The 27,313-nt window shown below is 55.5% G+C and overlaps 3 protein-coding genes across 3 annotated transcripts in view; 1 reads left to right on the forward strand and 2 right to left on the reverse strand.

Annotated features, from left to right (window-relative positions):
- Positions 1 to 5,479, reverse strand: part of NCLIV_014790 (conserved hypothetical protein) — a gene marked incomplete at both ends in the record, with an annotated part of 7,776 nt that extends 2,297 nt beyond the window's left edge. Inside the window, 5 exons of the mRNA XM_003881669.1 lie at positions 1 to 638; positions 1,163 to 1,327; positions 1,673 to 2,020; positions 2,693 to 4,037; positions 5,349 to 5,479. The exon at positions 1 to 638 is cut by the window's left edge and continues 9 nt beyond it. Of these exons, the coding sequence (XP_003881718.1) occupies positions 1 to 638; positions 1,163 to 1,327; positions 1,673 to 2,020; positions 2,693 to 4,037; positions 5,349 to 5,479 (2,627 nt within the window). The remainder of the gene's footprint in view (positions 639 to 1,162; positions 1,328 to 1,672; positions 2,021 to 2,692; positions 4,038 to 5,348) is intronic.
- Positions 5,480 to 5,652: 173 nt separating this feature from the next.
- NCLIV_014800 (conserved hypothetical protein) lies at positions 5,653 to 11,056 on the forward strand (the record flags this gene model as incomplete). Its single annotated transcript, XM_003881670.1, has 3 exons — positions 5,653 to 6,111; positions 6,718 to 8,534; positions 9,055 to 11,056. The coding sequence occupies 3 exons, from the start codon at positions 5,653 to 5,655 to the stop codon at positions 11,054 to 11,056; spliced, it is 4,278 nt and encodes a 1,425-aa protein (XP_003881719.1).
- Positions 11,057 to 14,574: 3,518 nt separating this feature from the next.
- Positions 14,575 to 24,908, reverse strand: NCLIV_014810 (putative Patched family domain containing protein; the record flags this gene model as incomplete). Its single annotated transcript, XM_003881671.1, has 8 exons — positions 14,575 to 17,403; positions 17,820 to 17,949; positions 18,576 to 18,694; positions 18,945 to 19,046; positions 19,576 to 20,028; positions 20,622 to 21,635; positions 21,859 to 22,384; positions 22,972 to 24,908. The coding sequence occupies 8 exons, from the start codon at positions 24,906 to 24,908 to the stop codon at positions 14,575 to 14,577; spliced, it is 7,110 nt and encodes a 2,369-aa protein (XP_003881720.1).
- Between the last annotated feature and the right edge of the window lie 2,405 nt (positions 24,909 to 27,313).

Here is a 27,313-nt window from a genome sequence, read left to right on the forward strand (position 1 = left end):
GTCTCCTTCACCTTCTCCAGACTCATCCGCTCGTCCTTCGGTAGCCAGTTGAAGCACCTGGCAAGTCGCTTCACGTTGGTGTCGACAAATAGGCCGCCGCCATTTCTGAGAAGCTGGTGAATTTGAGTCTCGTCGATTTCCAGCGACACTGTCTCTGCGGTCTGTCGAGTCTGAGTCTGTGGCTTCTGCGCAAGGTCCGAGTCTTCGCAGAGGTCGTGCGTCTCCGCTCCGTTGCCCCTCCGGGTAGCGAGTGCTTCCGCCGAGTCAGATGCCTCATTTTGACGCAGGTCTGCGCCATGCATCTGCGTCTGCTCCTGCAGTTCCTCTCGCGACTCCACCGCCGAGGCAGAGAGCGAGAGCGACGAAGAAGCGGAGACAGGAGGGAGGGAGGACGGAGGGGAGACAGGAGACGAGGGAGACAGCGCAGGCGAGGCGCTGGAGCAGGGCGCAGAACTCTGCTCGTCGTGTGTGCGTTCTCCGGCAGAGAAGGCAGGCGCGAGGAACATCGGAGAGGCGTCATCGTCCACGCCAGGGAGAAGCTTGGTCGTCTTCTTCAGACGCAAAAAGCGCGAGGGCAGAGTGAGACGCGAGGGGCCTTCGTTTCGCCCGTAATGCAGCGAGAGAAGGAGATTCGCGACCTGAGGGACGAAGCGAGGAGAGGCGAAAGAGCCAGCAAGGCGATCCAGGAAACCTTTGGGGCGCTAACCCCCCCCCCCCCCCCAGAGGCAGAGCAGAAAAGAAAAAACAAGAGACCGAGCTCGCGAGAACTCAACGGCTTATAGGGACGGGCGGCGCCGCCAGAGATGACAAGGAACCTATCGAGAGTGCGATACCGCGCGTTTGCCGTTCGACCATTCCGGTCAAAACCCGCAAAGTGGGGCATGACAGCGATGCGCAGAGACAGGGTGTAGGGCGTAGAGAAGGCCTCCTGGAGAGATCTCCACGAGACGCAGCAGCCAGCGGAGGCGACGCCATACTCAGAAGCGACGGCGAACTGCGGTGTACGTCCACGACACCCCGGAAGGAAAAGCACGGAAACAAGAAAGCGCAGTGGGAGGTGACGCGAAAGGAGACAAAACAGAAACAACGAATGAGACGAGAACACCAAGACACGACCGCGTCCTCAGATGAAAAGAGGATGAGGGGCAATCGAGAGGCGTACCGTCGGACCAACGCCAGGAAGCTTGACGAGGTCTTCAAATGTGGAGGGGACACGCCCGCGAAAGGATCCGTGGAGCATGCGTGTGAGGCGAACGATGCGGTTCGCTTTCGAGTCTTTGAAATTCACACTCGCAATGCTCTCTTGGATCTCGGACTCAGACATGTGCTGTGGAAAAAGGACAAACGAGCCCCACAGAGGTTTTTCAGGCGTGCCGCAGAGCTGTCTCGACACCCCAGTGCCCCATCTCCCCAGACCGGAGGCAGCAGGGCGGAGATCGCCGTTCTGCGGCTTCCGTTTTTCGTGTTTCCAGATAGGTGTTCTCTAAGCGGAAAAAGACAGCCATTCGACCCGACACCCGAAGCGAAATGTGCACGAGACAAAGATGCCGACGTCTGAGGAGCTTGTGCTTGTTTTTGCTGTGCCGTTTTCGTTTCGTCGTTTTCTCCACGTTGCCGAGCCTCCGCCTCCCCTTACAGGTTTCTCCTCTTCTTGGCTCTTCTTCTCACTTACCCTAACTACATCACAGGTCGGGCCCTCGTCTTCGAACCTTCGCCACAGCGGATCGTCTTCTTCTCGCGTCCTTCCTTCTTCTTCGCTACCGACCGCAGACGAACTCGCCGCGTCGGCAGAGAGCGCCGAAGCGGAAGGCGAAACCAAAGAAGCCGGAGAACTACCAGACGCTGAGGGGGAATCGGTAGAAGCAGCGGGAGACGGCGAGGATGTTCTTTTGGCCAGCTGAACTGCTCGACGAGTGGCTGCATGCATGAAGCAGTTCATCGCTCGGAGGGCGACGGGGTCGCGGCACCGAATGCTCAAGATGGCGGCGATCAAGGCCAGGAATTTGGGCTCTTTGAAGCGCTGGAGACACACGCAGACGGCGACGGCGCACCGAGCAAGAAGATCCAGAGGGCGAAACGGCGGACCCAAAGGCGGGGCGGGGAACGGAAACGCGCATGCACACAGAACAGTCCCATCGCCACATCCGCAAGACCGACCAGACTCGTTCCTGTGTGAGGATCTCCTTCACTGTGAGAAATCCAAAGAGGTGCTGACTAAACGACGCCCGCCTTGTGGCTCTTCCCCGTCGTCCACGGGGCGTTCCGGGGCCGCGTGCGGCGGACATGGTAACTGCTTTGCAATCTATGTTGGGGGTTATCTCGTTTCCGCGAGACCTGCCGCGACCGCCGATCTCCGAGGACCGCATTCACGAACTCCCCTGATACGATCCAAAGCGCAAAGGGAACTAAATGGATGCGAGGCCGTGTCAGCCAAGGTGACTGCGAAGTGGTCCGATGACTCGCGCGCTGTCCCTACACCTGCTCTCGGAGCCTGTTTCTCGCCAACATTTAGGAATCTGCAGGGGTATTGACCTGCGTCGCATTTCACCTATACCCTTTTTCGACTCTAGCGTTCGCACGTGGAAAAACCAGAGATGCATTTATCTTGGCAGGACGACGGGTCTTCTTCTGTGGCACGTGCCGCAGAGAAGACGAGGGCTGGGGCCTTTTTCGTCCCGTATACGAGGCTCACGTTAACTCGAACGAGAAACTGGTAGAAATCGTCGGGAGTCGTAGCTCGGCTGTAGCGTTGCCTGAGCAGGATCAGTCCGCCGAGAATGCGCCGCCAGCCATACGGCGCCGCTTCTTCGTTGGGCGACTGAAGTGTCTCTGCCGCAGATACGAAGAGAGGCGCGTTCTCGAGGGACGTTGTCCATTCGGAAAGAGAGAAAGATTCCGACGTCAAGTCTGCGGTTTCGGCGCCGCCGGCGCCCGCCGGCCTCGGCTGCTTGCGTCTCCGCTTTTCTTCGCGGTTGCTACCCCGCACAGAGTCTTTCCCACTCGGAGCCTGTCCCTCAGGAGACGAGCAAGGAGAGAAAGAAGCGAGAGAAGAGTCGGAAGAACTGGACGCAAGCACGGAACTGGAAACAGAAGACGAAGGCAAGGAAGACGCAAACGTAGAGTCGGGAAGTGACGGAGACAACGGAGGCGGAGAGACGGGCGATGGAGACGCAGCGGTCTCGGAGGCATGCTGTGAAGCGGAACCGGCAAGGCGTTTCTCCGTTTGCTTCCCGCGAGGCCGAGAGAGGCCTTGCCGCAGAAAACGGTGCCCTGGAGACACCAGGCCTGCAGGGGCTTGGCCTGGACCCGGCGAAGAGCAGAGAGGCGGCGCCGGAGACCCCGGCCGATCGGAGACAGATGGGGAGCGCCTGAGAGAAGACAGAGCCCAAGAAGCCTTCGAATAATCATGCGACAGCAAGGAACGCGAGGAAGGCGAACACCGGGGGGAAAGCGACGGCGACGAACAGCAAGATATGACTTCCGTGAGGTTCGGAGGCGGACGCGGCGGCCCGAGGGGAGACGCACGACGAGGCCGAAGAGAAAACCGTTTTTTTCGGGATTTCTCCTCTTCCTCGTCATCGCCGTCTGAGGAGCGAGGCCGCCGCTCGTTCTCTCCTGCTAAGGGGTTCTCGTCCCCGTCGTTCACTTCTCGCCGGTGCGGCGAAGGTTCTGGACTCTTTTGGCGAGGAGCAGTCCAGCGCTTCGAAGAGCGCGGAGAGGACGCAGAGACACTGTACAAAGCGCACGCCCGCACGGTCCGGTCTGCCGGTCCAAGCCCAGGTGTACGTACACCGGAGGCGGCAGCCGGTGGGGGTCCATGGGGAGTGACGGGAGAAGAAGGGAGAGGAGATGCCGACACGGGAGGCGAGGCTGCAAAGGACGGAGCGGGCGACGAGGAACGATCGGGAGACGGAACACCTCGAAGTGCCTGGAAGGCGAAGAAAGCGAAAGGATTGTCTCCCTCACTCGCCATCTGGGGAGTCGGAGGCACGAAAAGGGCGAGGTGGAGAGGGACGAGAAGGCCATAAAAACTGGAGCTGGAGAGCGCAACAGACAACAGGCAGGGAGGACAGAACAGGGAGACAAAAGGGAGGAGGAAAGAAAAGAGAAGGAGACGTGAGAGAGACGAAAACGACGACGATCGCAAACCTCCTAGGGGTGGAACACCTTCGTTCGCTTCCGACTCTCCTGCTTGTTCGGCGAATCCTCTTGCGCTTGATGAGCTGTGCGTTCCCGCCCTGCTCTTTTCTTCGCGATTTTGCTCCCTTGTCTTCTCTTCAAGCAGACAAAAAGAGGGACAGAGCGCGAGAGACAGGGGGAGAGAGACAGGGGAGACGGGGTAGACGGTGGGGAAGATCGAGGAAGAAGTGAAAAACAACTGCGCTGCTGCCTGCAGCTCCAGAAGACACGCCGCCTGTCGCAAAATCTCTCGCCTAGACCGCTGCGTCGTGTCTCTTGAAGGGGGTGTCTCCTCAGCGAGAACAAAAGGAGACAGACACATATCACACCAGGAAGAAGGCAAATGAGATAGACAAGGAGAGAAGAAACAAAACAGTTTCTAGCCACTCAAAGGAAAGGGTTTCAATGTCTCGTCGCTTCTTCCGTCCACGGCACCTCCTTTGTCACGCGTTCAATTTCCACCAGAGAGGGCGGCGCGCATGCAAGGCAACAGACCAGCGAGAGACGGGACGAATGAGAAAGCACAGAGCTCCGCACTAGAACTTGACAAAACACTGAAATCCAGCCGCATGGATGTCATTGAAAAAGAGCCATACGTCGGCCTGGTTCGTTGACAAATTTCCTCCTTCTCCATCTTGAGCGTTTTCGCCTTCTCGCCGTCCCGATGCTGCGAGAGAACGGAAAACGGAGAGACGGCACAGGCCGCCCTGTCAGGCCTTGAGACAGTCACCCACCATCTCCTTCCTCTGCTCCCAGGGGTTATGTCTTGATCTTTTTTCTCTTGTTTCTCTGCTTCTCGTGCGTGTTTGTGCCTCTTGGAACTCTACGCTTCCTTTTTTAAAGTTCCGATGTTTTACAGAGACAGGCGCGGCAACACCGAGCGAACACAAAGAACAGGGGAACGAGACAAGATGTGGCGATAGCAGAGTGACGCTGCTGAGCGCGTCGAGGAAACGCACCGCCCTTCTCCCTTTGTTTCTCACTTCCCCTTTCTTGCTGTCTCCCTCTCCCTTGGTGGATCTCAGGCTACTCAGCCGTCCCTTCTCTCTCCAATGTCTCGTTCCGCATGCTTGACGTCTCCGTTCCACGCTTGTCTCCGTTCCACGCTTGTCTCCGTTCCACGCTTGTCTCCGTTCCACGCTTGTCTCCGTTCTGCCGCCTGTTGTCACCTCTCTTCGCCTCCGCCGGCAAGAAAGTTCTCCTGGCTCCGGGGCAAGTCGTTTTTCTCGATGTGCTCCTCATCTCTCCTACTTTCAGCGGTCCGGCCGTTCACGCTTTTCCTGTGAGACTCTTTCGGCATCGAAGTCTTCTCTGCCGTAACGCCGCGCGCGCGCTCTCTCTCGCTCCTGCCCGTGTGTCGCACAGTCCATCCTTTGATCGCTCTCCTCGCCGCCAAGAGAAGAGAGAACTCGACGCCCCTTCTCGCGCTCCCCTTCCGCCTCACTCCTGCCGATTCTCCTTCAGCGTCGGCCCATGGAGCCCTCCGACGGTTCTGTTGTGTTTGTAGATGATGCGGACGACGAAGAGGAAGTGTCGCCGCCTCCCTCTTCTTCCTCTTCTTCCTCTTTTTCTTCTACTCCTTTGAGGTCATCGAAAGTGTCTTCGGTTGAGGCCTCGGCGTGCAGTCCTCTGCCGTGTGACGTGAATCGCCTAAAAGCACGGATCCAGCTGCAACGCGCAAAAATTGAGTTTCAAGAACAACGGATTTCCCAACTCCAGCGCGAGCGCGAAGAGGCGCACTGCCGCCTTGCCAATCAGCAACACATCACGGGCGAAGCGGAGATAGCAGAACGCGGGAACCGGCACTTCCACAGAGGACGCGGTGGAGAGAAGACCGAGGAAGAGCGAGGCGTTGGAGCCTGGGGAAGAACGGGACAGCAGGTGGGCGGAGCAGGCGGAACCCGCGACGGCAACGACCGAGAAGATGCACTCGTAAGCACAGAAAAAAAGAAACAAGGAGGCAACGAAACTTGGGAAAGAGGAAAGGCGAAACAGCGCGAACGAAAATCTACAGTGGAAGATGAGGGGGTGAGAGGTACACTGAGAATCGGAGCGAGGTGGGGCGGGACAGGGACGCGGGAGCGGGAGGGGGGAGGGCGGGGCGGGGTAAGAGGCGGCAAACTTTATCGCGAGAGAACAGAGAAGAGGGATGAGAAGACTAGGGCGTCGTCGAAGGGCAGAGGGGAAGAGCGAACGGAGACTGAGAAAGGGAGACACGACCAGTCGGGAGGGGAGGGGCTGAAGGAAAACCGATGAAGCGACCTCGGCCGACAGGCTGGGCGAATTTAGGAACGAACCGCGAGAAGTGCAAACAGGGGCGGACGCAAGAGAGGGTGGACACCCCGAAACCCTGAACACATCCGCTTTGGGTGTGTATGGGCGGAGAGAACCGGGAAGCGAAGAGACGAGCTCGTTCTATCCGGCTCGTAGGTTGGCCGTTCAGCGAGAGACATGGAGAGGCCTTAGCGTCCGCATGCGCGCACAGAGAATGGATTTGAGGAGGCGAGAGTGTTTTCTGCTTCTCGTCTCTCACTGCAGGCTTCCGAGAACGACAGGCTTCGCCAGCGCGTCGAGGAGCTGGAGAGACGCCACCGCGAGCATGTAACGCTGCTTTCGCAGCTGCGAGCCGCTCAAGAAACATCGCGAGCGGCGCCGTCGTGTGTCCCTGCCCCCGCTGGAGAAACGCACGCGCCGACCAGAGGCCAGGGAGGAGAGGAGGGCGGCTCATGGGCGCTGTCTGGAAACGAGAGACAGGAAGGGGGACTGATCAGGAGAGAGACAGAGGGACAGCAACATGGAGACGCAGACGGAGAGGAAGAAAGCGAGGGCAGGAGAGGGATGGAAGCCGCACAGCTGATGAAGAAGATCGACGAGCTTCTCCAGTCCGAGGAGGCACTTTGCGGAATGTCTGAATCCGCGAGGAATAAATTAAGAGAGATTCGCACGCAGGTCTGTCGTAGGCATCGCGAGGCAGCTAGAAGTGGCTGGTTGGCTGCCGCATCTTCTGCCGCTTTAGGTCCGGAATGTCGCGCCCAGTCCGACGGAGCAGGAGTGGGAGACGAACGGGAGGAAGGCAGGGAACGGCAAGGAGCAGAACGGCCAAAGAGTCGCAGTTCTTGCCCCGAGATACCAGCCTCGTTTTCTAGAGGCACGCGACGGAGTGAAGGCGCGGCGAAAGACACCAGCGAGAAGGTGGCGGCAGAGGAAGACACAGAACGCGTTCTTCTCCACCTTCTGGAATTGATCATGGTCCAGAGAGGAGCCGGAATGTGGGGGCCTGTCCTGTCGCCTGCCTCGTTCAGGCTGTTGTCGCATTCTCTTCGGCGACTCGTTAAAGCCAGCGTAGCCGTTTCTCGCTCTGAGCGAGCGCTGCTGTCGGCTGCAGGCCTGCCGTTCTCTTCTCAGGCTTTCGCGTCTCCGCCGGCACCTGGCGAAGCGGGTGGCTTTCCCATGCATACTGTTTCCGCTCTTCTCAGGGAATCAGGTTCGCAGAACGGCGAGGACGGAGACCCGAACCAATCCGCACGCGTTCTCCTCTCCCGTCTCGAGCAAGAACAAGACAGCTTCAAAAGCGAATTTGTCTCGGCTTTCCAGGGTTTCTGGCTGCTCGTCTGCGGCGAAATGGAGCGCTGCCTCCAGTGTACATACACGCCGGCTCGGCTGTGTGCCTTCTTGGACTTTTTGCACCTGCTTTTCTCGCACTTACCCGCTGCCTTCGTCGCGCTTTTCCTTCATGGCGAAGGCGAGGGTGACGAAGGAGAGCCCGGCGGCGCAGCAGACGAAGCGCTGCGGATGCGCAACGTTCCAGAGGCTGCCTTTGCGCCCGCTGAGCGTTCTCGGTATTCCACGGGAGGTGACGTCCTCCGAGACATCCTTCGCAGCGTGCATGCAGCCTTAAAGCAGCTAGATCCTGCTCTCCCCGACTGCGTCGAAGACGCGTATGTCGCCGGTCGAAGCTCGGGACTGGAGGCTGGGGGGGGTAGGAATTTATTTCGGCTCGCTGCAGGAGCGAAGAACGCATGCACTGCAACAGGCCTTTCGAGCCGCGACGCAGAGCCCCCAGAGAGCCACCCAGCTTCTCAGGCACTCCCCACGCGCGCCGCTGCCTCCGCGGGCGCTGTAGCGTGCCTGGAGCGAGCAGGAAACGCCGATGCGTCGACGGAGAGGGAGAGAGGAGAACGCGAGCATCCCTGGTCGCCCTCAGCCTTTTCGACACACGAACGCGACAGCCACTGCAGGATAGGCGCGAATTGGGGGAGGCCGAAGGCGAGACCTCCGCCCCCCGGGAAGGCGCGAGACGAGCAACACGCGCCACCGGGACCGTTGCGCCTGCCTGGAGACGAACAGATGCCTCGGTAAGCGACAGGGAGAGGGGACAGAAAGAGACAGGCGACACAGAGCGACCAGCTAGAGGAAACGACTACTCAGATGCTAGGGTGATGAGAGACATCGAGAGAAACGGGAGACACAGAGAGGGACAGGAGTGACGGCGGGAGAGGGAAGGATCCTGAGGCACCAGGATTGACCGGCATGCGGCAGGTTCGTGTTGTCTTTGCACCGAGTGTGCGTGAAGGACAACTTGATGTTGCTCTGTGACATGATAAACGAGGGTACAAGACAGCAAGGTGACTCTCGCAGTTCCTTTTTTCCTCGGGTACCTTGTCCGCGATTCTCTCGAAAAGAGTCGTGGTCTTCACGGTGCCTGCGAATCCGAAATCCGTGCCGGAGAAGCAAACGAACCTGCGTATATAACTCTCTGGTGTAGATATAAATGCATCTAAAGCTGACGAGAGGCAGAACACGCTGAAACGTATGAATACCTGGATCCAGGCGTGCAAACCGTTTGTTTTGCACGTGCTGTGCTTCGTTTCTCAGGTATCCGTTGCCGTTTTTCTACCGGCTCGTATCCTCCCCAGTCCGCGCCTTTTCCTCCTCTTCTCCAGTTGCTCGTGGAGCTTCTGTTTCGCTGTCTCCGCCTGTCGCGGTGCCGCCTCTTTGGGCGTTCTCCTTTCTTCTAAATCGGTTGTTACGCCTTCTTCAGACCTTGGCAGCCGCTCTCCGTCTTCATCAGCAGCGCCTCCTTCACTTGCGCCGGTCGCCCCTCCCGCCGGGATGCGCGCCCTCGTCTCTCGCCTTTTCTGCGTCGCCAGCGTCTTCGAAAGTTGCGACTCGGCCAGACACGTCTTCGCCTTTGACCGTCGTTTCTGCGTGCTCGACGCATCTCCCATCTTCTGCCTTTCCTTCGTCACGTTCTGGTTTCTCACGTTCGGCCGGTGGCTCGGGGCGTTTGTCGCCCAAAGACGTGGACGACCCTGGAGAAACTGCATCTGTCCTGCATGCGTTTCGCCAGTTGTGCCGCGCGAAGGTGGAGGCGGAGGTCCACGCCCAGCTTCGGAAACTGGAAGCGCGATCGTTTTCTTTTTTTCTTCAAATCGACGCCACCCCGTCCCTCCACGAACTTCTTCAACTGCACGTCTTGACGGACCCGCCCAAGTCGCCACCGCCGCCCGCGCCTTCGCTCCTGATGAGCCCGCCTGCCGTCCGACACTTCGTGGCAAGCGAAAAGAGGGAAGAGAGGGAAGAGAGAGCAATGAGACTCGCGGGAAAACGCTGGCATCCAACTGGTGATTCGGGATGGGGCCGCAGGAACCAGGCAGTGGATAATACCGCCGAGAAGGGCGAGAGGGGGGAGAAGGGGGAGAAGGGGGGACGGGTGCCGAGTCCAGAGGGCGAGGATGCACGCGAAGAAAGCGACGAAGAGATCACCCAAGGACAGGACGATCTGCTGCTTGAAGCTTGCATTCAGCAGTTCCTCCACCCCCCTGAGCCTCTCTTCGATTTGCGTCTCTCCGCGCTTCGTTTGGTTCGCGATGCAGTCAGTCTTTGTCGGTACGCGTTCGGGACTCTCGTCGATGAGTTGCGGAGATGCGAACGCGACCCTTCGCGCATGCAAAGCTTCGCCCCAGCGCGCGGGTTCGTCAGACCGGATGCCCACGGGGGACTGCGAAAAAGTGGACACGACGGCAATCGAGGCGACTCGAGTCGAGACGAGCACTTCAGCGATCGCCGTTCCCCAGGCGAGACGCACCAAACAGATCCGGCTGAAGCATCTTCCCTCCCCATGTCCCGACCCCGCTCCGTCTCCCTTTCGTCTCCGCCCTGTTCGTCAGCTGTCGCGTCTTCTCTCTCGAGGTCTTCTTCGCTCTCGCGGTCTTCTTCGCTCTCGCGGTCTTCTTCGCTCTCGTGGTCTTCTTTGGTGCGGCCTTCGCTTGCTTCTTCGGAAGGCGCCTCCGAGATCCGGGACTCGGGGAGGCGGAAGCGGATTCCCGGAAGAGATCTCCTCCACGCAGTGTCTCTCTTTGTCTCTGCCGAGGCGTTTCACTGGATGCGAAACGAGCGTGAATGGCTCTACGGGGATGCGGCGCTTCAGGCGGCTTCGCTTTTTCTTCGGCTTCTGCCTTCGCTGGAAAACAGGAATGAGGACCGGGGTGGAAGCTCTGGCCGACCGTTCGCCGCTGGACAGCAAATGGCCTGGGACATCCAGGGCGAAGCGCACGAGAAGGCAGGAGAGGAAGACAAAGAAAACGAGGTGGGGGAGCATAGTTTGGCGAATGATGACGATCAGGCACCACCGTGTTTCTATAGGAACCCTTTCGTCACACCGACGAATGTTCCTCCTCGCTTTCCTCCTCCGCTTTCTTCTGCTCTCCCCTTTTCTGCTGAAGCTTCTTTTCTTCTTCCTGGACTGAGAGACGACGTCTCAGAGGTTGCGGCTCTGCGTCTCAGAGAAGCAGCACTGACCCTCTTCGAAGAGCTCCTCGCGCTTCCACAGAATGAGGAGATCTTTCTCGGGTCCCTTGACGTCTGGACAGGGTGAGGCGGTCTTGGCGCGAACGCTAAAGCCGCGTGGGGCGCGGATCTTGGTCTCCAGCGTATTCAGAACAATGTGTGTTACTTGGCCATTTATACAAAACCTGTAGGGCCGTGCAGATGTGCAGGCACCCAGGCGCACAAAAATGCAAATCGACAGTTGACGATCTGTACATGTATCCTGGGGTAGGGAGCGGCTATCCGCCTCTCTGATTCTCTCAGAACCGAAAACAGGTATCTCTCTGGCTTCATTCCCAGTTGCATCCTGTTCCAGCCCTGTCATGACGTGTGTCTTTGCTGTTCAGGTCGAGTCCTTATACCCCAACCCTGGTGCAGCGAATTCTGCTTCTTGCCTGGTCCCTTGTCCTTCCTCTGTCTACTTCGTTCGTCCCGCCGTCTCAGCCGCGCCGCCTCGATTTGCCGGTGCCTCTCTACGATCCCGTTGGGCTCCAGTATCTCCTGCACGGCCCCCCAGGGTCATCGGCGCTCTCTCCACAACCGACGCCTTCACCCTACGACGAAGTTTCGTTTCAGCTTCTTTTCCAGGCACTTCATCGAAACCAGTCTCCCTCTCTGTCGCTCCCTTCTCTGGCAGATTGCCTTGCGTCGTCCTCTGCCACTCCGTCTTCTGCTTCGCTTGCCCCTCGTCTTTCTTTTTTGCGAAGTAATCGCCACTCGCTTCAGCGTGTTTGGGGCAGTCCGGCGGGCACCCGTCCTCAAAGGAGGAGGCAAACCCGAGCACACGAGAAAGCCAAAGAAAACCTCGGGTTCCTCGAGCTCCGTGCTTCCTTTCCGGCCGCCCCGGGTTGTCCTAGGCTGGTCTCTGCTGCTCCGACTTGTGCGTGCCGTTGTGAAAGGAGAACCGACGAGTGCAGTGCGTGCGCTGCCGGGGGAGCAATGCATCTCGACGCGGCAGCCGCATCCACGCGTTTTGTCTCGGCCGTGTGCGAATCATCTCCAGCCTTGTTTATCTGCTATGTCCATCTGTGCCTCCTGTCTCCTTGGGTGCACCGCCTGCATGCCACTGGCCTTCCCAGTGCCCGGCTTGGTCTCCTTCTTTCTTCTCTGCGGTCTTCGCTGTCGATTCTCACTCACAATGTGTTCCTAAGCGGAGCTGGCGACGCACGCGGGGCGAAGGCGGTGCCTGGGCAGAGCGTCGAAGACAGAGAAGGAAGGGGGCGAGAGCGAGAGCCACTCGAACAGAGGCCGATTTCGACTGCAGCTTACACAGAGGGCGCGAAGGAAGAAACCGAGAAAACGCGAGAACGCGCAACGAACGCATCGGGACGAAATGGAGTGCCGGAGAAAGAACACTTCCTCTCCCCAGATATGCTTGGACGGACGTGGCCCATCGTGAGGGCTTTGTGCGGGACCTTGCAAGCACAGAGCGTTTCTGCTGGTTCGTATCTTGCCGAGTTCCAAGTATTTGCTTCTCTGCTGCAAGCCGCGCTGCAGTAACACATTTGCACAAGCTCTTCTGCAGGCTTTTGTTTCGCCGTCGTTCCGTGGTGTATCTTTCTGTCGCTTTCTCGTCCCTTCCAAGCGTGCTCAGTTTTCCGCGCTCTCGTTCGGATGTTCAGGTTGAAATGGTGACGCCGTCATTGCTGAGACCTCTCCGGACTTGGCTTCTTAGTTGTCCTCCCGCCCCGCCGCATTTCGGTTCACATGTGTTGCTCCCAGACGGAACTGCGGCACCGCCAGTTTTTCTCGGCTGTGTCCATTGCGCGTTCCCCACCTCCTCTGAAAGAGAGTGAACTGGTTTGGGCGCCCCGACATGCGCTCCAGCGTCTCCAGGCGCGGCCCATGCCCCGGCACAAACCATGCCCCAATACAGGAACGGGAACTCCCTGTAACCAATGTGCCTCCTAGCCTGCAAGGGCTGCAGTCTGTGTCCTGTTTTTCTATCCGCCCAACACTGCAATGTTACCACTCAGGCGCCTGAGACAGGAATACAGAACTGTCTGCTTTTAGAGACCGTTTCACAAGCATCAAACCGACATAGCATGTCGTTCGGCGTTTTTGCTCGGCCGCGCTTACCTGGATGCCAGGCGACCTCTTGACGCAGAAGTGAAACGGATCCTGTGTTCCCCTTGGGGTGTCTACTCCGAGACACATGTACGTCTTTTGTATCGCATCCAGTTTCGTGCACAGGCGCCCAAAGACAGCCCTGCAGTCTGCCACTCGCGAGAAGGCGTCTACCGTTTTGTTCCCATGTTTCAACTCTTCGAGCAAAACTGCCAGCCCGCTTCTGGTTCAGCTCGAGAGGCGCGACGTTCGCGCTCCAACAGCTGGCAATCGTTTTTTTTTTGGCTTCGTCTACAAACCAGAGCATGTGGAATGTTTGCGGTCGTTCTCGGCATGGTTTTGGCCTCTGACGCTTGGTGGCCGCAACTGAGCTCTGGCGGTGCTGGGCTTGCCTTGTAGTTTTCACAGTGCTCGTGAGAGCGCGGCTTGTGCGTCTATACCGCGCGTATTTATCCCCCCTTCCCGAGCTCCAGCGCGAACTCTCGAGAGAGTATGTCAGGGCCTTAACTGTGGAAGCATTGCCGAGACACGAGAGCTCTTCGAGAGTGCATCCCGAGGAGAGAGGGAAGATGGAACATGCCCGAGTGCAACGGAGGGATTTCGGACAAAGCAACCATTGGAGAGTGGCACGAGGCAACGGAACAAAGGCTCCCCTGGGAAGGAACACGAGGGAGAACGCAGTGCACGAGCGAAGCGAGGTTCACTTAGAGAAGCTGTTTCCTACGCGCTTCAGAGATCGGCGAGCCTTTAGCTCGATCGAACACTCGGGATGTGCTTGTCGTTTCAGGAAATACACTCGGCGTGACCCCAGGACGCCGTGATCGTCGGTTAGCCCACGGTTCCACTGCCACATTCTGATCGAGTTTAAGAGCTTGTGCACGGATATAGAGACAGATAGGCATCTGTACAACCGGAGAGGAACGAAACTGTACCGCGGGCGAAGCAGGTTCGGCACCCCTCCAGACATTCTAACGTGTGCATGTGGATAGGTCGTGACGTTCCAGGTAGAGCTGGGACATGGGTGAAGGTGTTTTCTTATTGGAAGAGTAGATTAAGGTGCGACGAGGCGTGTTTACGAACTCCGGGTAAATGTGATGGAGAGAGGAGGTTGCTGAAGCACAAAAACTCTGGACTGGATGATAATTTCCACAAAAATCATGCGGCTAAGCGTGAGCGCGCTGCATGAGGTCTCAATGCGGTGTCTAGCGACAGCGGCGAGCTCGCGAAAGACGTCTCGCAGACGTCTCGCGGGCTTCTGTCGTGTTGTATTCCATACGGTCCTACGTCGGAACCTTTAGTTACTACTCGGAGCGTGCATGACTCACATTTCTCTCCCACCTGCATCAATACAGTTTCTCTCACGTGTTCACTTTGTTTCGCAATTTGCCGCTCTGCTACTGACCTCTCTCTCGTGTCAGACTTCGATTGGAAAACACCTCTGCTTTCTTCTGTTTGCCCCCTTTCGAAACGTGTTGGACCTTATGTTCGATTCGCCTCTTTTCATGCTGGAGGCTTTTCCTCTCGCGTTTTCGCCAGGCTCATTCCCCTGTGTAAAAGCTGGTGAAAGATACCTCCTCCAGTGGTTTGGTGTTCGGCCCTCTCGTACTCCGGCTTTCTGTCTTTTGTTTCAGGCTTGTTGTCCCTGTTCTCCCGTCCCTGGCCGACAGCGCCGATGCTCCTGGAGTGCCCTTCTCTGTCACTTGTCTCCTCGGGTCTTTCTTTGTAACACGAAGTCCTTCCTGGTTCTCCGGTCGGAACGCCTGACGCCAGTCTCGTCTCTGCGGAGTTGCTCCGCCCCAATCTTTGCTCTTGTCCCTCTCCCCTTTTCTGTTCCTCGTCTTTGTATCCGCATGCAGAAACGCCACCTAACTCCCTTCGACCTCGATTTGCCATCAGGTTGCCTGTGCTGTTCCTTCGCTTGGCTGCTGACCCCGCAGGAGCGTCCAGCGACGGTGAAGCTGAGGCAGTAGGCTGTCCTTTCTCTTGGTATGCTTGCGGCATTATTTGGTTCGGCTGAACACGATGCAGTGAGGAACCGCCCACCTGCTGAGGCGCCAGGTGTCCTGACGGCAGAACGAAGATCTTCGAAGCATGAGAGGAGACGTAGGAAACGGGCGAATTCTGACTTCTCCTTCCTCCACTGTGTGTAGAGGGATTAACGTAAGACATAGAGACAGCAGACGAAGAGCGAGACGCGGGCGGAAGTGAAATGTTTTTGCGCTCTCCGTCTCGGCCGACACTTGAGGTACGAACCGCGGGAGAATGCGCTGAAGGAAGAGACGTGGAGTGGACGAGTCCCGGCGTGTGAATTTCGGGACCCAAAAGCGAATCGCGCTCTCGCGGCTTCTCTCCTGAGCCGACTCCGCTTGCGCAGCGACTTGTTTTCGAACCACATGCCACATCGCCGTTTGTGCTTCGCCTTTCGGTTTCGGCCTTCTCCGCACCGCCAGGATAGCCCTGCGCCGTCGAGTCGCCGGAGCGTCCGTTCAGTGTGTGAGCGCCGCTCCTAGGGGCAGGGAAACGGGGGAATTTGTTTGAGAGAAACGAGGGCAAACTGTGCCCGCTGCTCGGACCCTTTGTCATCGAGTGTCTCCGCTCTCCGCCTCGCGCACCTGCGCTGGTCATACATCCGGCGTGAGGGAATCCTACGACCCCAATGCCTTTTCGTACGGTAATGACCGACTGGCCGCGGAACGTGGCAGTCCCGCCAGGGGAGGAAGCCATCGAGAAGGACGCCCTTCCTGATCCCGTGGAATTGCGTCTCTTGGGACGGGAGACACTCCTCCCGCTGGCGCTGCCCGTCCCGCTGTACGAGTGTTCGTTCAGATCTGCAGACACGACCGAAGGATGCTGAGACGATACCACAGAGGACGATTTGCGAGACCGGTGAAGGGCGACCGTCGGCCCACAAGACGAAATACGCCTCGGATGCGATACCACGTGCTTCTGCGTCTCCGGGTGTTCCGTTCCCCCCGTGGTGCTTTCGGAAAATGCAGCAGATGAGAGTTCGCTTGAGACACCAGAGGGTTCTCTGACAGGAGGAACGCACTCCTTTGGATGCACTTGCTCTCTGCCTTTTTCGTCTCCCCTGGTTTCTCCTCCCCATTCGTTCATTTCCCCAGTTCGACTTGCATGGCTGCTTCGCTTCCCCGGAGGGAGTCGCTGCGACGCCAGGGGGTAGGCATCGTCATTGTGCGGGAACTTGGCCGAACTGGCCGACGCTCGGTTCGAGGCAACAGAGGCCTGGCTCTTCAGAGACATCCCATATTTGTCCCTGTGGTGCGACAGAGCTGTCGCAGCTTGTGAACTCGCAAACATGGCGGCGAGCTCCAGCTCCGCGGAGCTCGTCTCTACAGGGTGAGACGGCAGCGCACTCGCCGATGTACTGGAAGCGCCGAGGACGCCGTTTGCTGCGGAAACCACGAAACTGCTCGGCGGGTGTCCCGGTCCCGCGCGGCTTCGCCGGTGTGTCTTCAGCTGCCTCGCTTGCTGGTGAGCTGTATAGTCGAGCGGGCTGCTAATGCAGCTGTTGTTGGGGTCCTCATCCTCCCCTAGAGCCCAAGCCCCAATGGGGCGCATGCCGGCAGCCGTGGCCTCGCCCTCTCCAGGCCCTCGGGCCTTCTGATCAGAATACGGAAGGAACAGACGGTCGTGTATGTCGTGATGATTCACTTCATGCGTCTGAAGCAAACTCGTCATGTCGAGAGAATCCGGCAGGCTTCTGCCTGGCAACGGAACCGGGAGCGACGCAGCCCGTGGATGGACAACCGCCGACCGGTGACCGGAGGCTTCAATCACAAAACTGTCGCCCTCGTCAGTCCTCCGTAGAGACCCGACCGATTCGGCAGGTCCGTGCCAGCCCCGTTCTTTGTTCGCTCCTCCTGCGTTTGGCAACATCTTTGCAAAGAACCACCGGCCACTCTGCGGCGATTTTTGCGCGGTTTTCTCCGCCTCCACGGACGCTAGAACAGCGCGAGTCCCCCCGGCACCGAGCGCCGAGCTTGCTGCCTTCTCGGCAGGGGAACGGTAGTTTTCGGATCTCAGTTTCGCCGAAGTCAGGAGCGTCGGGTTTGCTGGAGACGCGTTCGCTTCTGCAGGGTGCGACAGACTTTGGGGGAAGGACAGAGACGGAATGCACTTGCTTTTGGAAAGCGCATCACAAAATGGTTGCGGCTTGTCTGCTCGAGAAAACGCTCCACCACCGGAGAGATCCGCACAGGCCGTGGAGGCGTCAGTCGCCTTCTCGTCGGCTTCATGGCCCATGGGACCGATCCAGGAAAGAATGACGGGGAGAAGAAGCATACCGTGACTCGCACCGAAGGCAACAACCTGAGGGAAAAGAAGAGAGGAAACAAAGAAACGAGACACGGGAGAAAGACATTCTGGAAGACATGTCGGCCCCGACAAGCATCAAACGGGGAGGCGAGACGTGCATGAGGCAACGTCACAGAAAGTCGCGGGAAGGAGGCATGTTTTAACTCTTACGTATGCGTACCTTTGCGACTACATGGTACACAGATATAACTCTACAAAAGTATATGCTCACGCTGTAGAATCTCGTTTTCTTCGCCGTTGTCATGAATGCAGAACCACTCGGTTTGCATACTCTGTGCCTTTGCGTACACATATACACATATATACATTTGTGGAGGAATCGCCGTGCATAACGTTATATATAATGCCCTTCGTAGGGAAACCTGTGTCCTGCTCCTACGCGGGCGTTTTGTTGCTTAAAATCGACTCACCATAACCATCATTCTAAAGAAGACGGTGAAGACGAAGGACTCAGAGAAGCCGAGAAGCATAATGCCAAGGAGAGTCGAAGATGCTCCGTGGAAGATGGGGTTGCCCATCAGCACAAGGCTTTCAATGACCCTGACAAGAAGCAAAATGAACACGAAATGTAGAGTACATTTGTCTCGAAGACGCGAAGAAGTCGGCGATCCAAATGTGATTCAAGAAGAGTATTCTAGCTCGGTAGCTTCTCCTGCAGAACAGACAGCCATCTACAGCGCTTTTCAGGTTTCCAGTTTCCCGCAACAAAGAGGCCGGCTTCCTGCCTCTAAAGGGAAAACAGTCCGGTATGGAGACTTGATGAAGAAGCACCACCGGACGAGGTTAAGAAACGAGAGCAACGGGTGCAAAACACGGAGCGCTCAGATTGAGCAACACGTGAGAGAACGCGTAGAAGACCGCACCCCAAAAAAGAAGACAAAGGGGAGAGGGAACAACACGTAAGGTGAACGGAAAACGCGAGTGGATTAATCGGCTGTTTGGAGGCAACTCCCTTATGTTAGGGAATAGATGAGTCGCAATAAGCCACGCGGTATGATGTTCGCCGGCCACAAGCAATCTTCAGCATGTCTCTGTTGTGGTCCTCTGAAGTCGCTGTTGACGAACGGAAAATACACCACTCCTTCTTAGAGTGAAATGCGGCAGTAGTCTCCAGAACTTAAAGCATAAACAAATGGGTGCATGGCGATGTCTCCGTGTTGACTCACCTTTTTTCCCTCGTTGCTCCTTTGCAGTGGGTAAACGTATGGCAAAGGTGGGCAGAGTAGTCGACGGCAAACCCGATACTAATGACCAGCGCAATCGTCGACACCATATGGAGCTTCACCTGAGAGAAACGTGCAAGCATTCGATACGCTGCCACCACCGTAGAAATGTGTGCTACTCGACGAAGAGGAAACGTGGAAAGTTGACGCTCGGTTCTGTACTCCACAGCATAACAGGCTGATCGTTTGCTGCAGCATTCCTACAAAATTGCCCGCCCGGCCTCATGGCAGCAAGATATTTGGTGGAAGATGTTTCGTCAACCCCCTATCTGCTAGATTGTGGGAAGCGCATGTGCCTGCGTGAGAACTTACACGCCAGAAATACATGAAGCCGAAGAGTGCAAGGTCAATAAGGCAGATCATGAGGATGACCAGGAAGCCAGCGAGCGCTTCAGGAATGAGAACGAAGGCCACCTGCAAGAAGAGACGCAAGCAAGACGCATTTTCGGTCTCACAAACGCCTCCAGAGGCGCCACGCTGGTCGTCACTCAGGACCGACACAGCAAAGCAGCCAACTTCCTGTATAATGTTAGTGGTCATATGCCTGGGTCTCGACAGGAGCATATGTGGCACATTTACACGGAGAGAAACATCAACAGATCTGTCTTTTCGTTGCAAGAGAGAGGAAGTATAACACACAGATGGAAACATACAGCTAGTCCGGAAAATAGGCAGTAGGAAAGAAGCTCCACAAGTCAAACGCTAGGCAGGTAGGTAGGATGGACAAGTTGCCAGGTGGATAAGTTCATGCATAGAGAACGCGTGTCGTTGCAGAGCAGTCGATATTCCTCCGGATGCAGCTGAGCATTCTCTCGTGGAGCAGTTCGCAGGTATGGATCTTTTCATCTGTATATATTCATTTATCTGTTCTTCTACGGTGGACAGGATATCCTGGTGTACAGAGGAACCGTTTTAGTTTTGGCGTTCATTATCGAAGCCTTACAAGGAGCATCGCTAGTCCAGCAGAGAGCATATTGACGAGGACAGAGCTGAGGATGCCTAAATCACTCTCGTAGAAAATCATCATATACGTGTAAGGGATAGGGTAGATAGGTTCATCAGGTACCGCCCCGTGGTGGTCTCCAGCTGTGCCCGAGGTACTCGTCGCCTTGTCAGTAAGAAACCCAGACAGGTATTTCTCATCGTTACTTCCGTATTCAAACGCTCCACCGGCGTCCGTCTCCGAAATCGCCCCAAAGGTTCGAGCGGCCTCATCACAGTCATTGCGGAGCTGCTCCATCCATGCGGCCCTCTCTTCGGACGTCGCCATGTACTTGGGAAGAAGACGCATGCGCCAGGTCTTCAGTTCTCTGCCCGTCCAGATGAAGTCGAATTTAAACTGACGGTACGGAGACTTGGAGTGGACGAGCTGGTAGTATATTGTGTCTTCAAATATCTGAAAAGAACGGGACACAGAAAAGCGGGTGCAAATATTCTTCAGAACTGCAGAGTTCGAATGCCTGCTAACAGAGCAGGCAGTGGATTCTGTCAGCGTCGGTGTCGGTTCCTTGGATCTTCAGTAGACACCTTGCTTTCCGGAACACAGATTTTCACGCTTCAAACGCCCGTAACGTATTCCATCCTCGTCCTTGTCGCTCCGCAACGACCCTAAGTCGTTTATGCAGACAAACCATTTCGCGAAGCCTAAATTGCGGGAACTCGTGACGCAGTGTGCCCTAACTCTGGAAACGGGAACCCGAAGGTAAAGAAAGCCGGCAAACGCGTCCAGCACTACCCAAAGTGAAGCCCGAAAGCCAAAGGCGGGGCAACGGACCACAGGGCTCCAACTGCCATGACCAACACTCTCTTAGGCGAGACTTCGCCATTCGCTGCAATATAAGATAGAAATATATATGAACTGTGCATACTGAAACCGTTTCCTACGAAAGGGTGTCCGTGGATGCACGGGACCGGCACTACTTTGGATTTTGCAGAGCATCCAGTAAACAGAAACGACTACGATTTCTATGTCGAGCTTTTTCGTCTAACCTGTTTATCGCCCATTCTCAGTTTCGCTCCAATTTGTGGATCATCGAGCATGGTAAGAAGAGGATTGACCAGCCGAGAGGTAGTCGGCCTCGATTCGAGTCTCTTATGAAACGCGCGCATGGCAGCTTGAATTTTGGGATTCCACCATTCTGTGCGGATGCTCGTGTCGTCGACGCTCTTTTGGTCTTCCCTGTCGAAAGGTGAGAACGACGGTTTCTCCCCGATCTCTCGGAAAGGGATGGTCTGTGCATCGCTCCTGTCTCTCTTCTTCATGTCTTCCATTGTGCCCAGCAGTCTTCGCTCCTGTGCATCTTCAGGCGCATTAAAAGATAAGGCCCGCCCGGAATTCGCTCTTGTTTCGGCTGCGTCGGCTTCAGGCATTTCTCGGACGTCCACAGGTTGCCAAGCGGCGTCCACCTCATTGGGTCCAGTCGCTGGAAAAGAGGTCGCTTCCAGTTGAAACGTGTGTTCAGTTGTTGTCGCGCCTCTCAATGTCGGGGGTGACACGAGTAACGAAGGAGTCCTTTGCCCCGAACCAGAAGCAAAGCTTTCGCCGGAATTCAGTCTCCCGTTAGAGGCCGCTGCGTCGACTGGTGTCGCGTGTTCTCCCGTCCCTTGAGTCGGTGGATCTCGTGCGGGAGAAGTGAACCGGTGGACGTCGCCACGGTCAAGGCCAGAATAAAAGGAAGACGCGTAAGGAGTTCCGTGGTCGGCAGATGCTTTCACAGGGTTTGGTGAATTAAAGAGCCTCCGAGGTGGGGCAGATGAAGAGAGGGGACTGTCGCCTGCGACGCCATACGAACTGCTGGAGTTTGCAGGCCTTTTCTTACGGTCGACAAAAAAGATGTCTGTCGGCTGATCGAATTTATTGAAGTAATGGGCAAAGTCTGCGTCGAACCTTCGCATGTACGAATTCCCCGGCGCCAGCTCGGACAACTCCAGCCCGAGTTCCAGTTTCGTGAATCCGTAGGCGGACACCGCCGCTATCGCCGCAAACGTTATCACAACCGCGATCTGGAAAGAGGAAAAGAGAGTAGAAGCAGCAACAACGTGAGACCGGCCCCAGCACCTCGTGCCGAGTTACAACATGCGCTCGCCATGTGACAGAAAAAGCGAACAGATACGCAGTCACTCCGCTTCCTGGCAGATTGTCTGATAGTGCGACTTCCCTCTTGCACTCTATTCGTTGTGTGCGTTTTGTTTCTCTGCCGGTTTCCCGCCTCGAATCTCTCCTCACCTTCACTGGGAACCACATGAGGACTGGCCCATAGTAGCACAGGAAGAATTCTCTCCATTTTCGGCCGACATTTCCTCTTGGTTCTTCGTAAAGCGCCTCACGTGCCAAGTCTGGGGGCAGGCCCCCGATTGTCGTGGTCAGTCTCGGGAAGAAATCCGTGCCGGCATCCTCCCTTCCCTCACGCTGACACCGCCCCGGCCCCAGCCCGTAAGTGTCGCCCCCAAATCCACTCTTTTCACCGGTTTTCATGCCTTCGCCCCCCATCGGTACATCCGGGCTACCCGAAGATTTCGTCTTCCGTTTCTCGTTTCCTTCGGCGGTGTTGCTCCAACGAGAAGATGCTGATCCTGACGTCACCGCTGGCGGAAGAGAAGCCGTTGAAGTAGCCGAAGTGCTGCGCGGGTTGGGAACGAAACCCGGTCCTGAGCTAGCGCTTCCGGAGTTGTCATTGATCGGCTGGGGAGGAAGAGCCGACTGAAATGACGCAGGTGACGGAGACTGAGGCAGAGGGCGATGGGCTGTCAGACTGCTCGCAGATGCATGACAGAAGACAAGAGTGGAACGAAGATAAAAGGATTTACGCTAGGCACTTGTACCATGAATAGGCCCAGTCGTTGAGCATGACTGAATAGTCAATTATGGATCTTTACGTATCAGGCTATGCGGATCGCGTCAAATAACACAAGAGAGAAGCAACCCGCTACGACGACGCACGGTGAGCACTCTGAATAGCAACGGAACGTTCTAGTGAGGAATTTCCAGTGGCGCGCTATTTAGTATGCTAGATTGCACATGGGTGGTTAGCTGTTGACCCTTTCAAAATAGAGGAACCAGAAAGGGTTTTGATATCGGCTGCTAGATGCAGATGCGATCCTAGCAAAACATATTGCACTTTGTGTTTTTCCACAGATCAAAGCGATATCGTTTCGTCAATATATGCTCTTCGTGTGTTCCCTGAATGAGCGTAGCACTTTCGGTGAAAATGGCAACCGCAGACAGGCTGTGTAACACGGTTCGTCTTTCTTCTTTGAGGGATACGCTTCGACAAGGAGAGTGAGGTAAAGACGCTTTGCTCTGGTTCAACTGAATTGCAACTGGATCGTTCTGTCTTACGCCTCTGTGAGACGCCGGAGGAATCTGGCCGGTCCGTCAGGTCTGGCGTGTTTTGCAGTTCCGTCCTTTTCTCCAAGATCCCTTCGTTTTCGGGCAGCCTTTCTGATGGCCTGCTCCTCGTAGAAGACGTTAACTTTGTATGCAATGAGTTCCTCTTGACTCAGCGAGGCCATGCTTTGCACGACTTTCCTCTCCTCAGCTGTCATTTCGGCTAGGCGTTCCTGTGCCACTTTTTGACGATCAGAGATGTCGGGGAGACAGAAAGGACATACCCGCGCACATTCCTCTCGTCTAGCGTCTATGCACAGGGTGGGGAAAAAGAAGGTGAGAACGAAGACGTACCCCATAAAGAGAGCCATGGCCGAGTAGACGCAGAAATTCCGGATAGACATGTAGGTACTAAAGGCACCGACACCAAAAGAGATAAGGTTAGTGAGCGTCGTGATACTGATTCCGAGTCCCGATATACGGAGAGCTTGGATGCAGCGTTCTTCAGGGTCGTGAATTGTGTAGCTTACGCAATAGCAGTTCATGACGACAAACATGTCGTCGACTCCGATACCGAGCACCAGGAAAGGACAAATCAATACTGTCGGCACCATAGGCATTCCCATATACGCGACAATGCCCATGCCGGCTCCGAGTCCCATGAAGGCTGCACCGAATCCCATTAAGGCGGAAAAGAGTTTGTTACGATAGAGATCACACGAGAAGTTGAGGGCTGTCGAATACGTGGCCAGGATGAAGAACGTAAAGACTACGTAGACTACATCCTTTGACTCAGACGTCGACGCTCTTAATTCGTCGTCTCGGGACCGAAAAGCTTGGAAGGAGACCTCCAGATCCCCAAACGTTTGGTTGTCCTTCAAGATCTGTATAAACAGACGCTCCCACATCATGTTACGATCCTCAAATTGAGATCGACCATCGGCGTCATACTGAAGCATAGCAGCCTGAGCTTTTGTTATACAGTCAATGTCAACCATGGCAAATCCAGGTTGGTCGGGAAGGGGCCGGATGCGAGATGGAGGAAGCAGCCGTTTTGCGAGGTCGAGAGGCATTTGCCTCCAGCATTGTTCTTTTGTGACGCCACCCAGATAGTACTCTGGAATGAACCCGACTTGCTTTGTGTTGTACACCGTCCCATCGAAAACCCAAACTTCCGGTTCATCTGGTAGTAAACCCATCTGGCGCATTTCATGTAGACCGAACTTCAAGACAGAATCAATTGCACATTCTCCAAAGGGATTTATTAAACAAATGTCTTCAAATGTCATGTAGCCCTGGTCGTCCATACCCTTAGGGCTGTTGGGAGCTGGAGAGTACGCGCTAGAGTTACCTAGCGGATCGCCACTCGCTGGAGCCTTGCTTGAATTTCTGAAAGAGAGGTTGCTTTCTTGCAGGGCCTTCTCTGTCCCTCGCGTCCTTTCTGGCTGGGAAAGAATACTGTCATTTTGGTTTCCAAATGTCCGAGGAATCACAAGTTTGCGGCTGCCAACTGGGTCAACTTCCCGACCACGGATGATAGCGTCCAGATGCTGGATAACCTCTAGGTACTTCCAAGTCAGAATATTTGTCCCTTCGTCCTTGTGTTTGACAATAACGACACTCTTACGGCCCAACACATCTCCAAAATAAGACGTGTGCAACGCCCCGTCATCTCGGGCCCTCGAATAGGGAAGCGAATACAATTTCTCGGCACCATCGATCCAGACTGGAGTGGGTGGCAAGAGTCCAGAAGCCATAGCCACACAGAGAACGAGAGATGCAAGCATTACATGGTACGGATAGCGGTAACAGACAAGGGCCCACTTTCCGAACCCCTCTCCAATGGCAGCAACAATCGACTCTTTCTGAACGAGCAGCTCATGGCAGAAAGAAACGTAGCGGCGGGTGAGGCTCCGCCACCACCTCGGACCAACGCCCGCCCCCCCCATCTTTCTTTCTTGCTTGTTCTTTGGCTCAAAGGTGTCTTTCTTGTGACGAGGAAAGACAAACCAGGAAGAATGAGAATGGTTCCCCTTATCAGAGGAGAGTTGCAGGACACGAGACACGTACGTCGGCAAAATAAGAATTGATCAACCAGATGAGCCGCGAAACAAGAGGCCACGCGAGTCCATTTGTCTCCCGTCTCGCCACGGGTTCAGCATGAACGATGTCCTATTTCGTATTTTACATCCTAGGACGGCGGGGTCTTGCACGGTCCTTCTGCCGAAGAACCACGTTGGCTTATTGTTTCCCTGAGATGCGTTAACTCCTCACTTTACCCAACGTCGGCCCTTGGGGTACTCGTTGGAAAAGTGGGGTTGCTAATGTGCAACATCAGAGTGGAAGACGCAGATTGTAGTTGGCTCTAACCGTGTAACACTGAGAGACGGGAGAAACGCTTATGCTAGTGTTTCTATACATACAGTCACATGCATGCATACAGCGGCACAAAATACGTAAAACCTGCGCGTACACATCTAACCAGATCAGATTCTGTGTGCGACAAAACAAATCAGCAGGATGCAAACGGCACGTAGGGAAAGGTAGACATGAATCAGAAAAGGGAGCTACTGCCTTGCAGCTCGTCGAAATAGAAGTAATGAGTTTGTAGCCCCTATATCTCCGTTTACGAGCGTTTGTGCTTGTTCACATTTGAAGGGAACTTGTTTACCGGTACAAGACAGAAGACTGAGGTTCTGCACTGTAGGGGAGACAGACAGAGCATTCCACAGATCGGCTTCACTTCTGCGTATTTCACGGCCTGCAGATGCACACATGACGGGAGAGTTTTTTCCCGTTAACTGCGATGGAAAACTATTCGAGAAAGGAGAAAACTAGAGCTTTGATTTCGAGGGCTGAATAACACCAAACTACTGTTAATGTAAAAACATGATCCCCCTTCACCAAACAGGGAATCACCAAAAGGGGAGTTTAGAAGTTTTACCACCTTTACAACGAATCAAACGCACATTTATGTTCTGTGCGTCTGGCGGGCGGGAAAATGCGGCCAGATCAAATTCACTGATGACCTTGTTGATTGCCTGGTGGTTCCCTTGTACGAGAGGGCACGTTTGGCAAAGAAGCCAATTGACGTAAGCGCAAAGGCGTTCTACACTACGGTTCAGAGAGTGCTCTGTGGCAGGCCTGACGAAAGCAAAAACTTGAATTCAACTGAATGACGTTTCCATGATCGATCGATTACTTTCATGGTGTTCAAACGAAAACATGCGACGCTTGATGCAGAGGCAAAATCCCTTACGAAGAGGCTGAGGATCCGAATTGAGGACAGCACGTCCGTTCGCTACGTCCCTCCGACAGACAGCTCCCAGGAAAAATCTGAGAGAAGTTGAAATCAATGAAAGACGAAACCCAAAAGGAGATAGCCTCTCGCGTTCTGAAGTATACAGAAGCAGCAAGGTATGTGAGCAAGGTCGCTGCCTCACCCTTAGAGCTGATCGCTAACATACGTTTGTTTTTCCGGACAAGCAATAGACAAATAACAGCCTCATGTTGCTGCTGACGCGTGATACATTCCGGCGGCGGCACGCCTCAAGAGGACGGATGAGAAAAAAATCGCATTTTGCGACAAAAACTCACTCGAAAAAAGTCTACAAACGAACGATTCGATCTTTAGACCTTTCTACTCAATTCCAGGCTGGCAGGCCTCGGAATGTTATCCTGAATCTTTCTACAAAGCAAACATATGTTCAGCATCAGCGGCATTGCTTCGCTTCTAGGAACAAAAACCTTTTGCATTGTCCCCAAAAAGAAACGTTTCGAAGAGGACGTTTCCAGACGCCTGTTTTTCAGCCTTGCAGTTGTTGAGGGTAGTCTACACGTCCTACGTGTGACATCCGGTTGCTTTCAGCCGGAGTATGGACCGAAAACCGGTATCGGGCCCCCGAACGCGCGCCGCTGCGCCTTTCCTCTTTTGTACACCTAGCTGCATGTTCAAAAACTCTCCTCTGATCAGGTTAGCTCCACCGAGGAAAGAGTCCCACCGCAATGCCGACTTTTCTCGGCGAGACAGAAAACCAGAGGGGGAGAACTAAGCACAACATGGTTTTCACACAGTTCTTGGAACAAGCTCTGTCTGCACACCTGCGTACGAATCATACTACATTAGGGATTGCTTGACGCCGTTCTACGCTGGTGGCGTCAGCTGCCAGGTGAATAAGCAGGCGCTTCAACACGAACAACGGTAACATTGGAGGCAGTAGTGGCCCGGGAAGAGTGACAGAGGGTCACCATCAAATACTTTTTCCGTCCACTCAACATCCTCGCAAGCGTAAAACACAACCATGTCTGTTGGCCTTTCTAATGGTAGCTGGAACATTCCTGTTCTGACTTCATG

Source organism: Neospora caninum, chromosome V (assembly GCF_000208865.1).
Source record: "Neospora caninum Liverpool complete genome, chromosome V".
Lineage (NCBI taxonomy): Eukaryota > Apicomplexa > Conoidasida > Eucoccidiorida > Sarcocystidae > Neospora > Neospora caninum.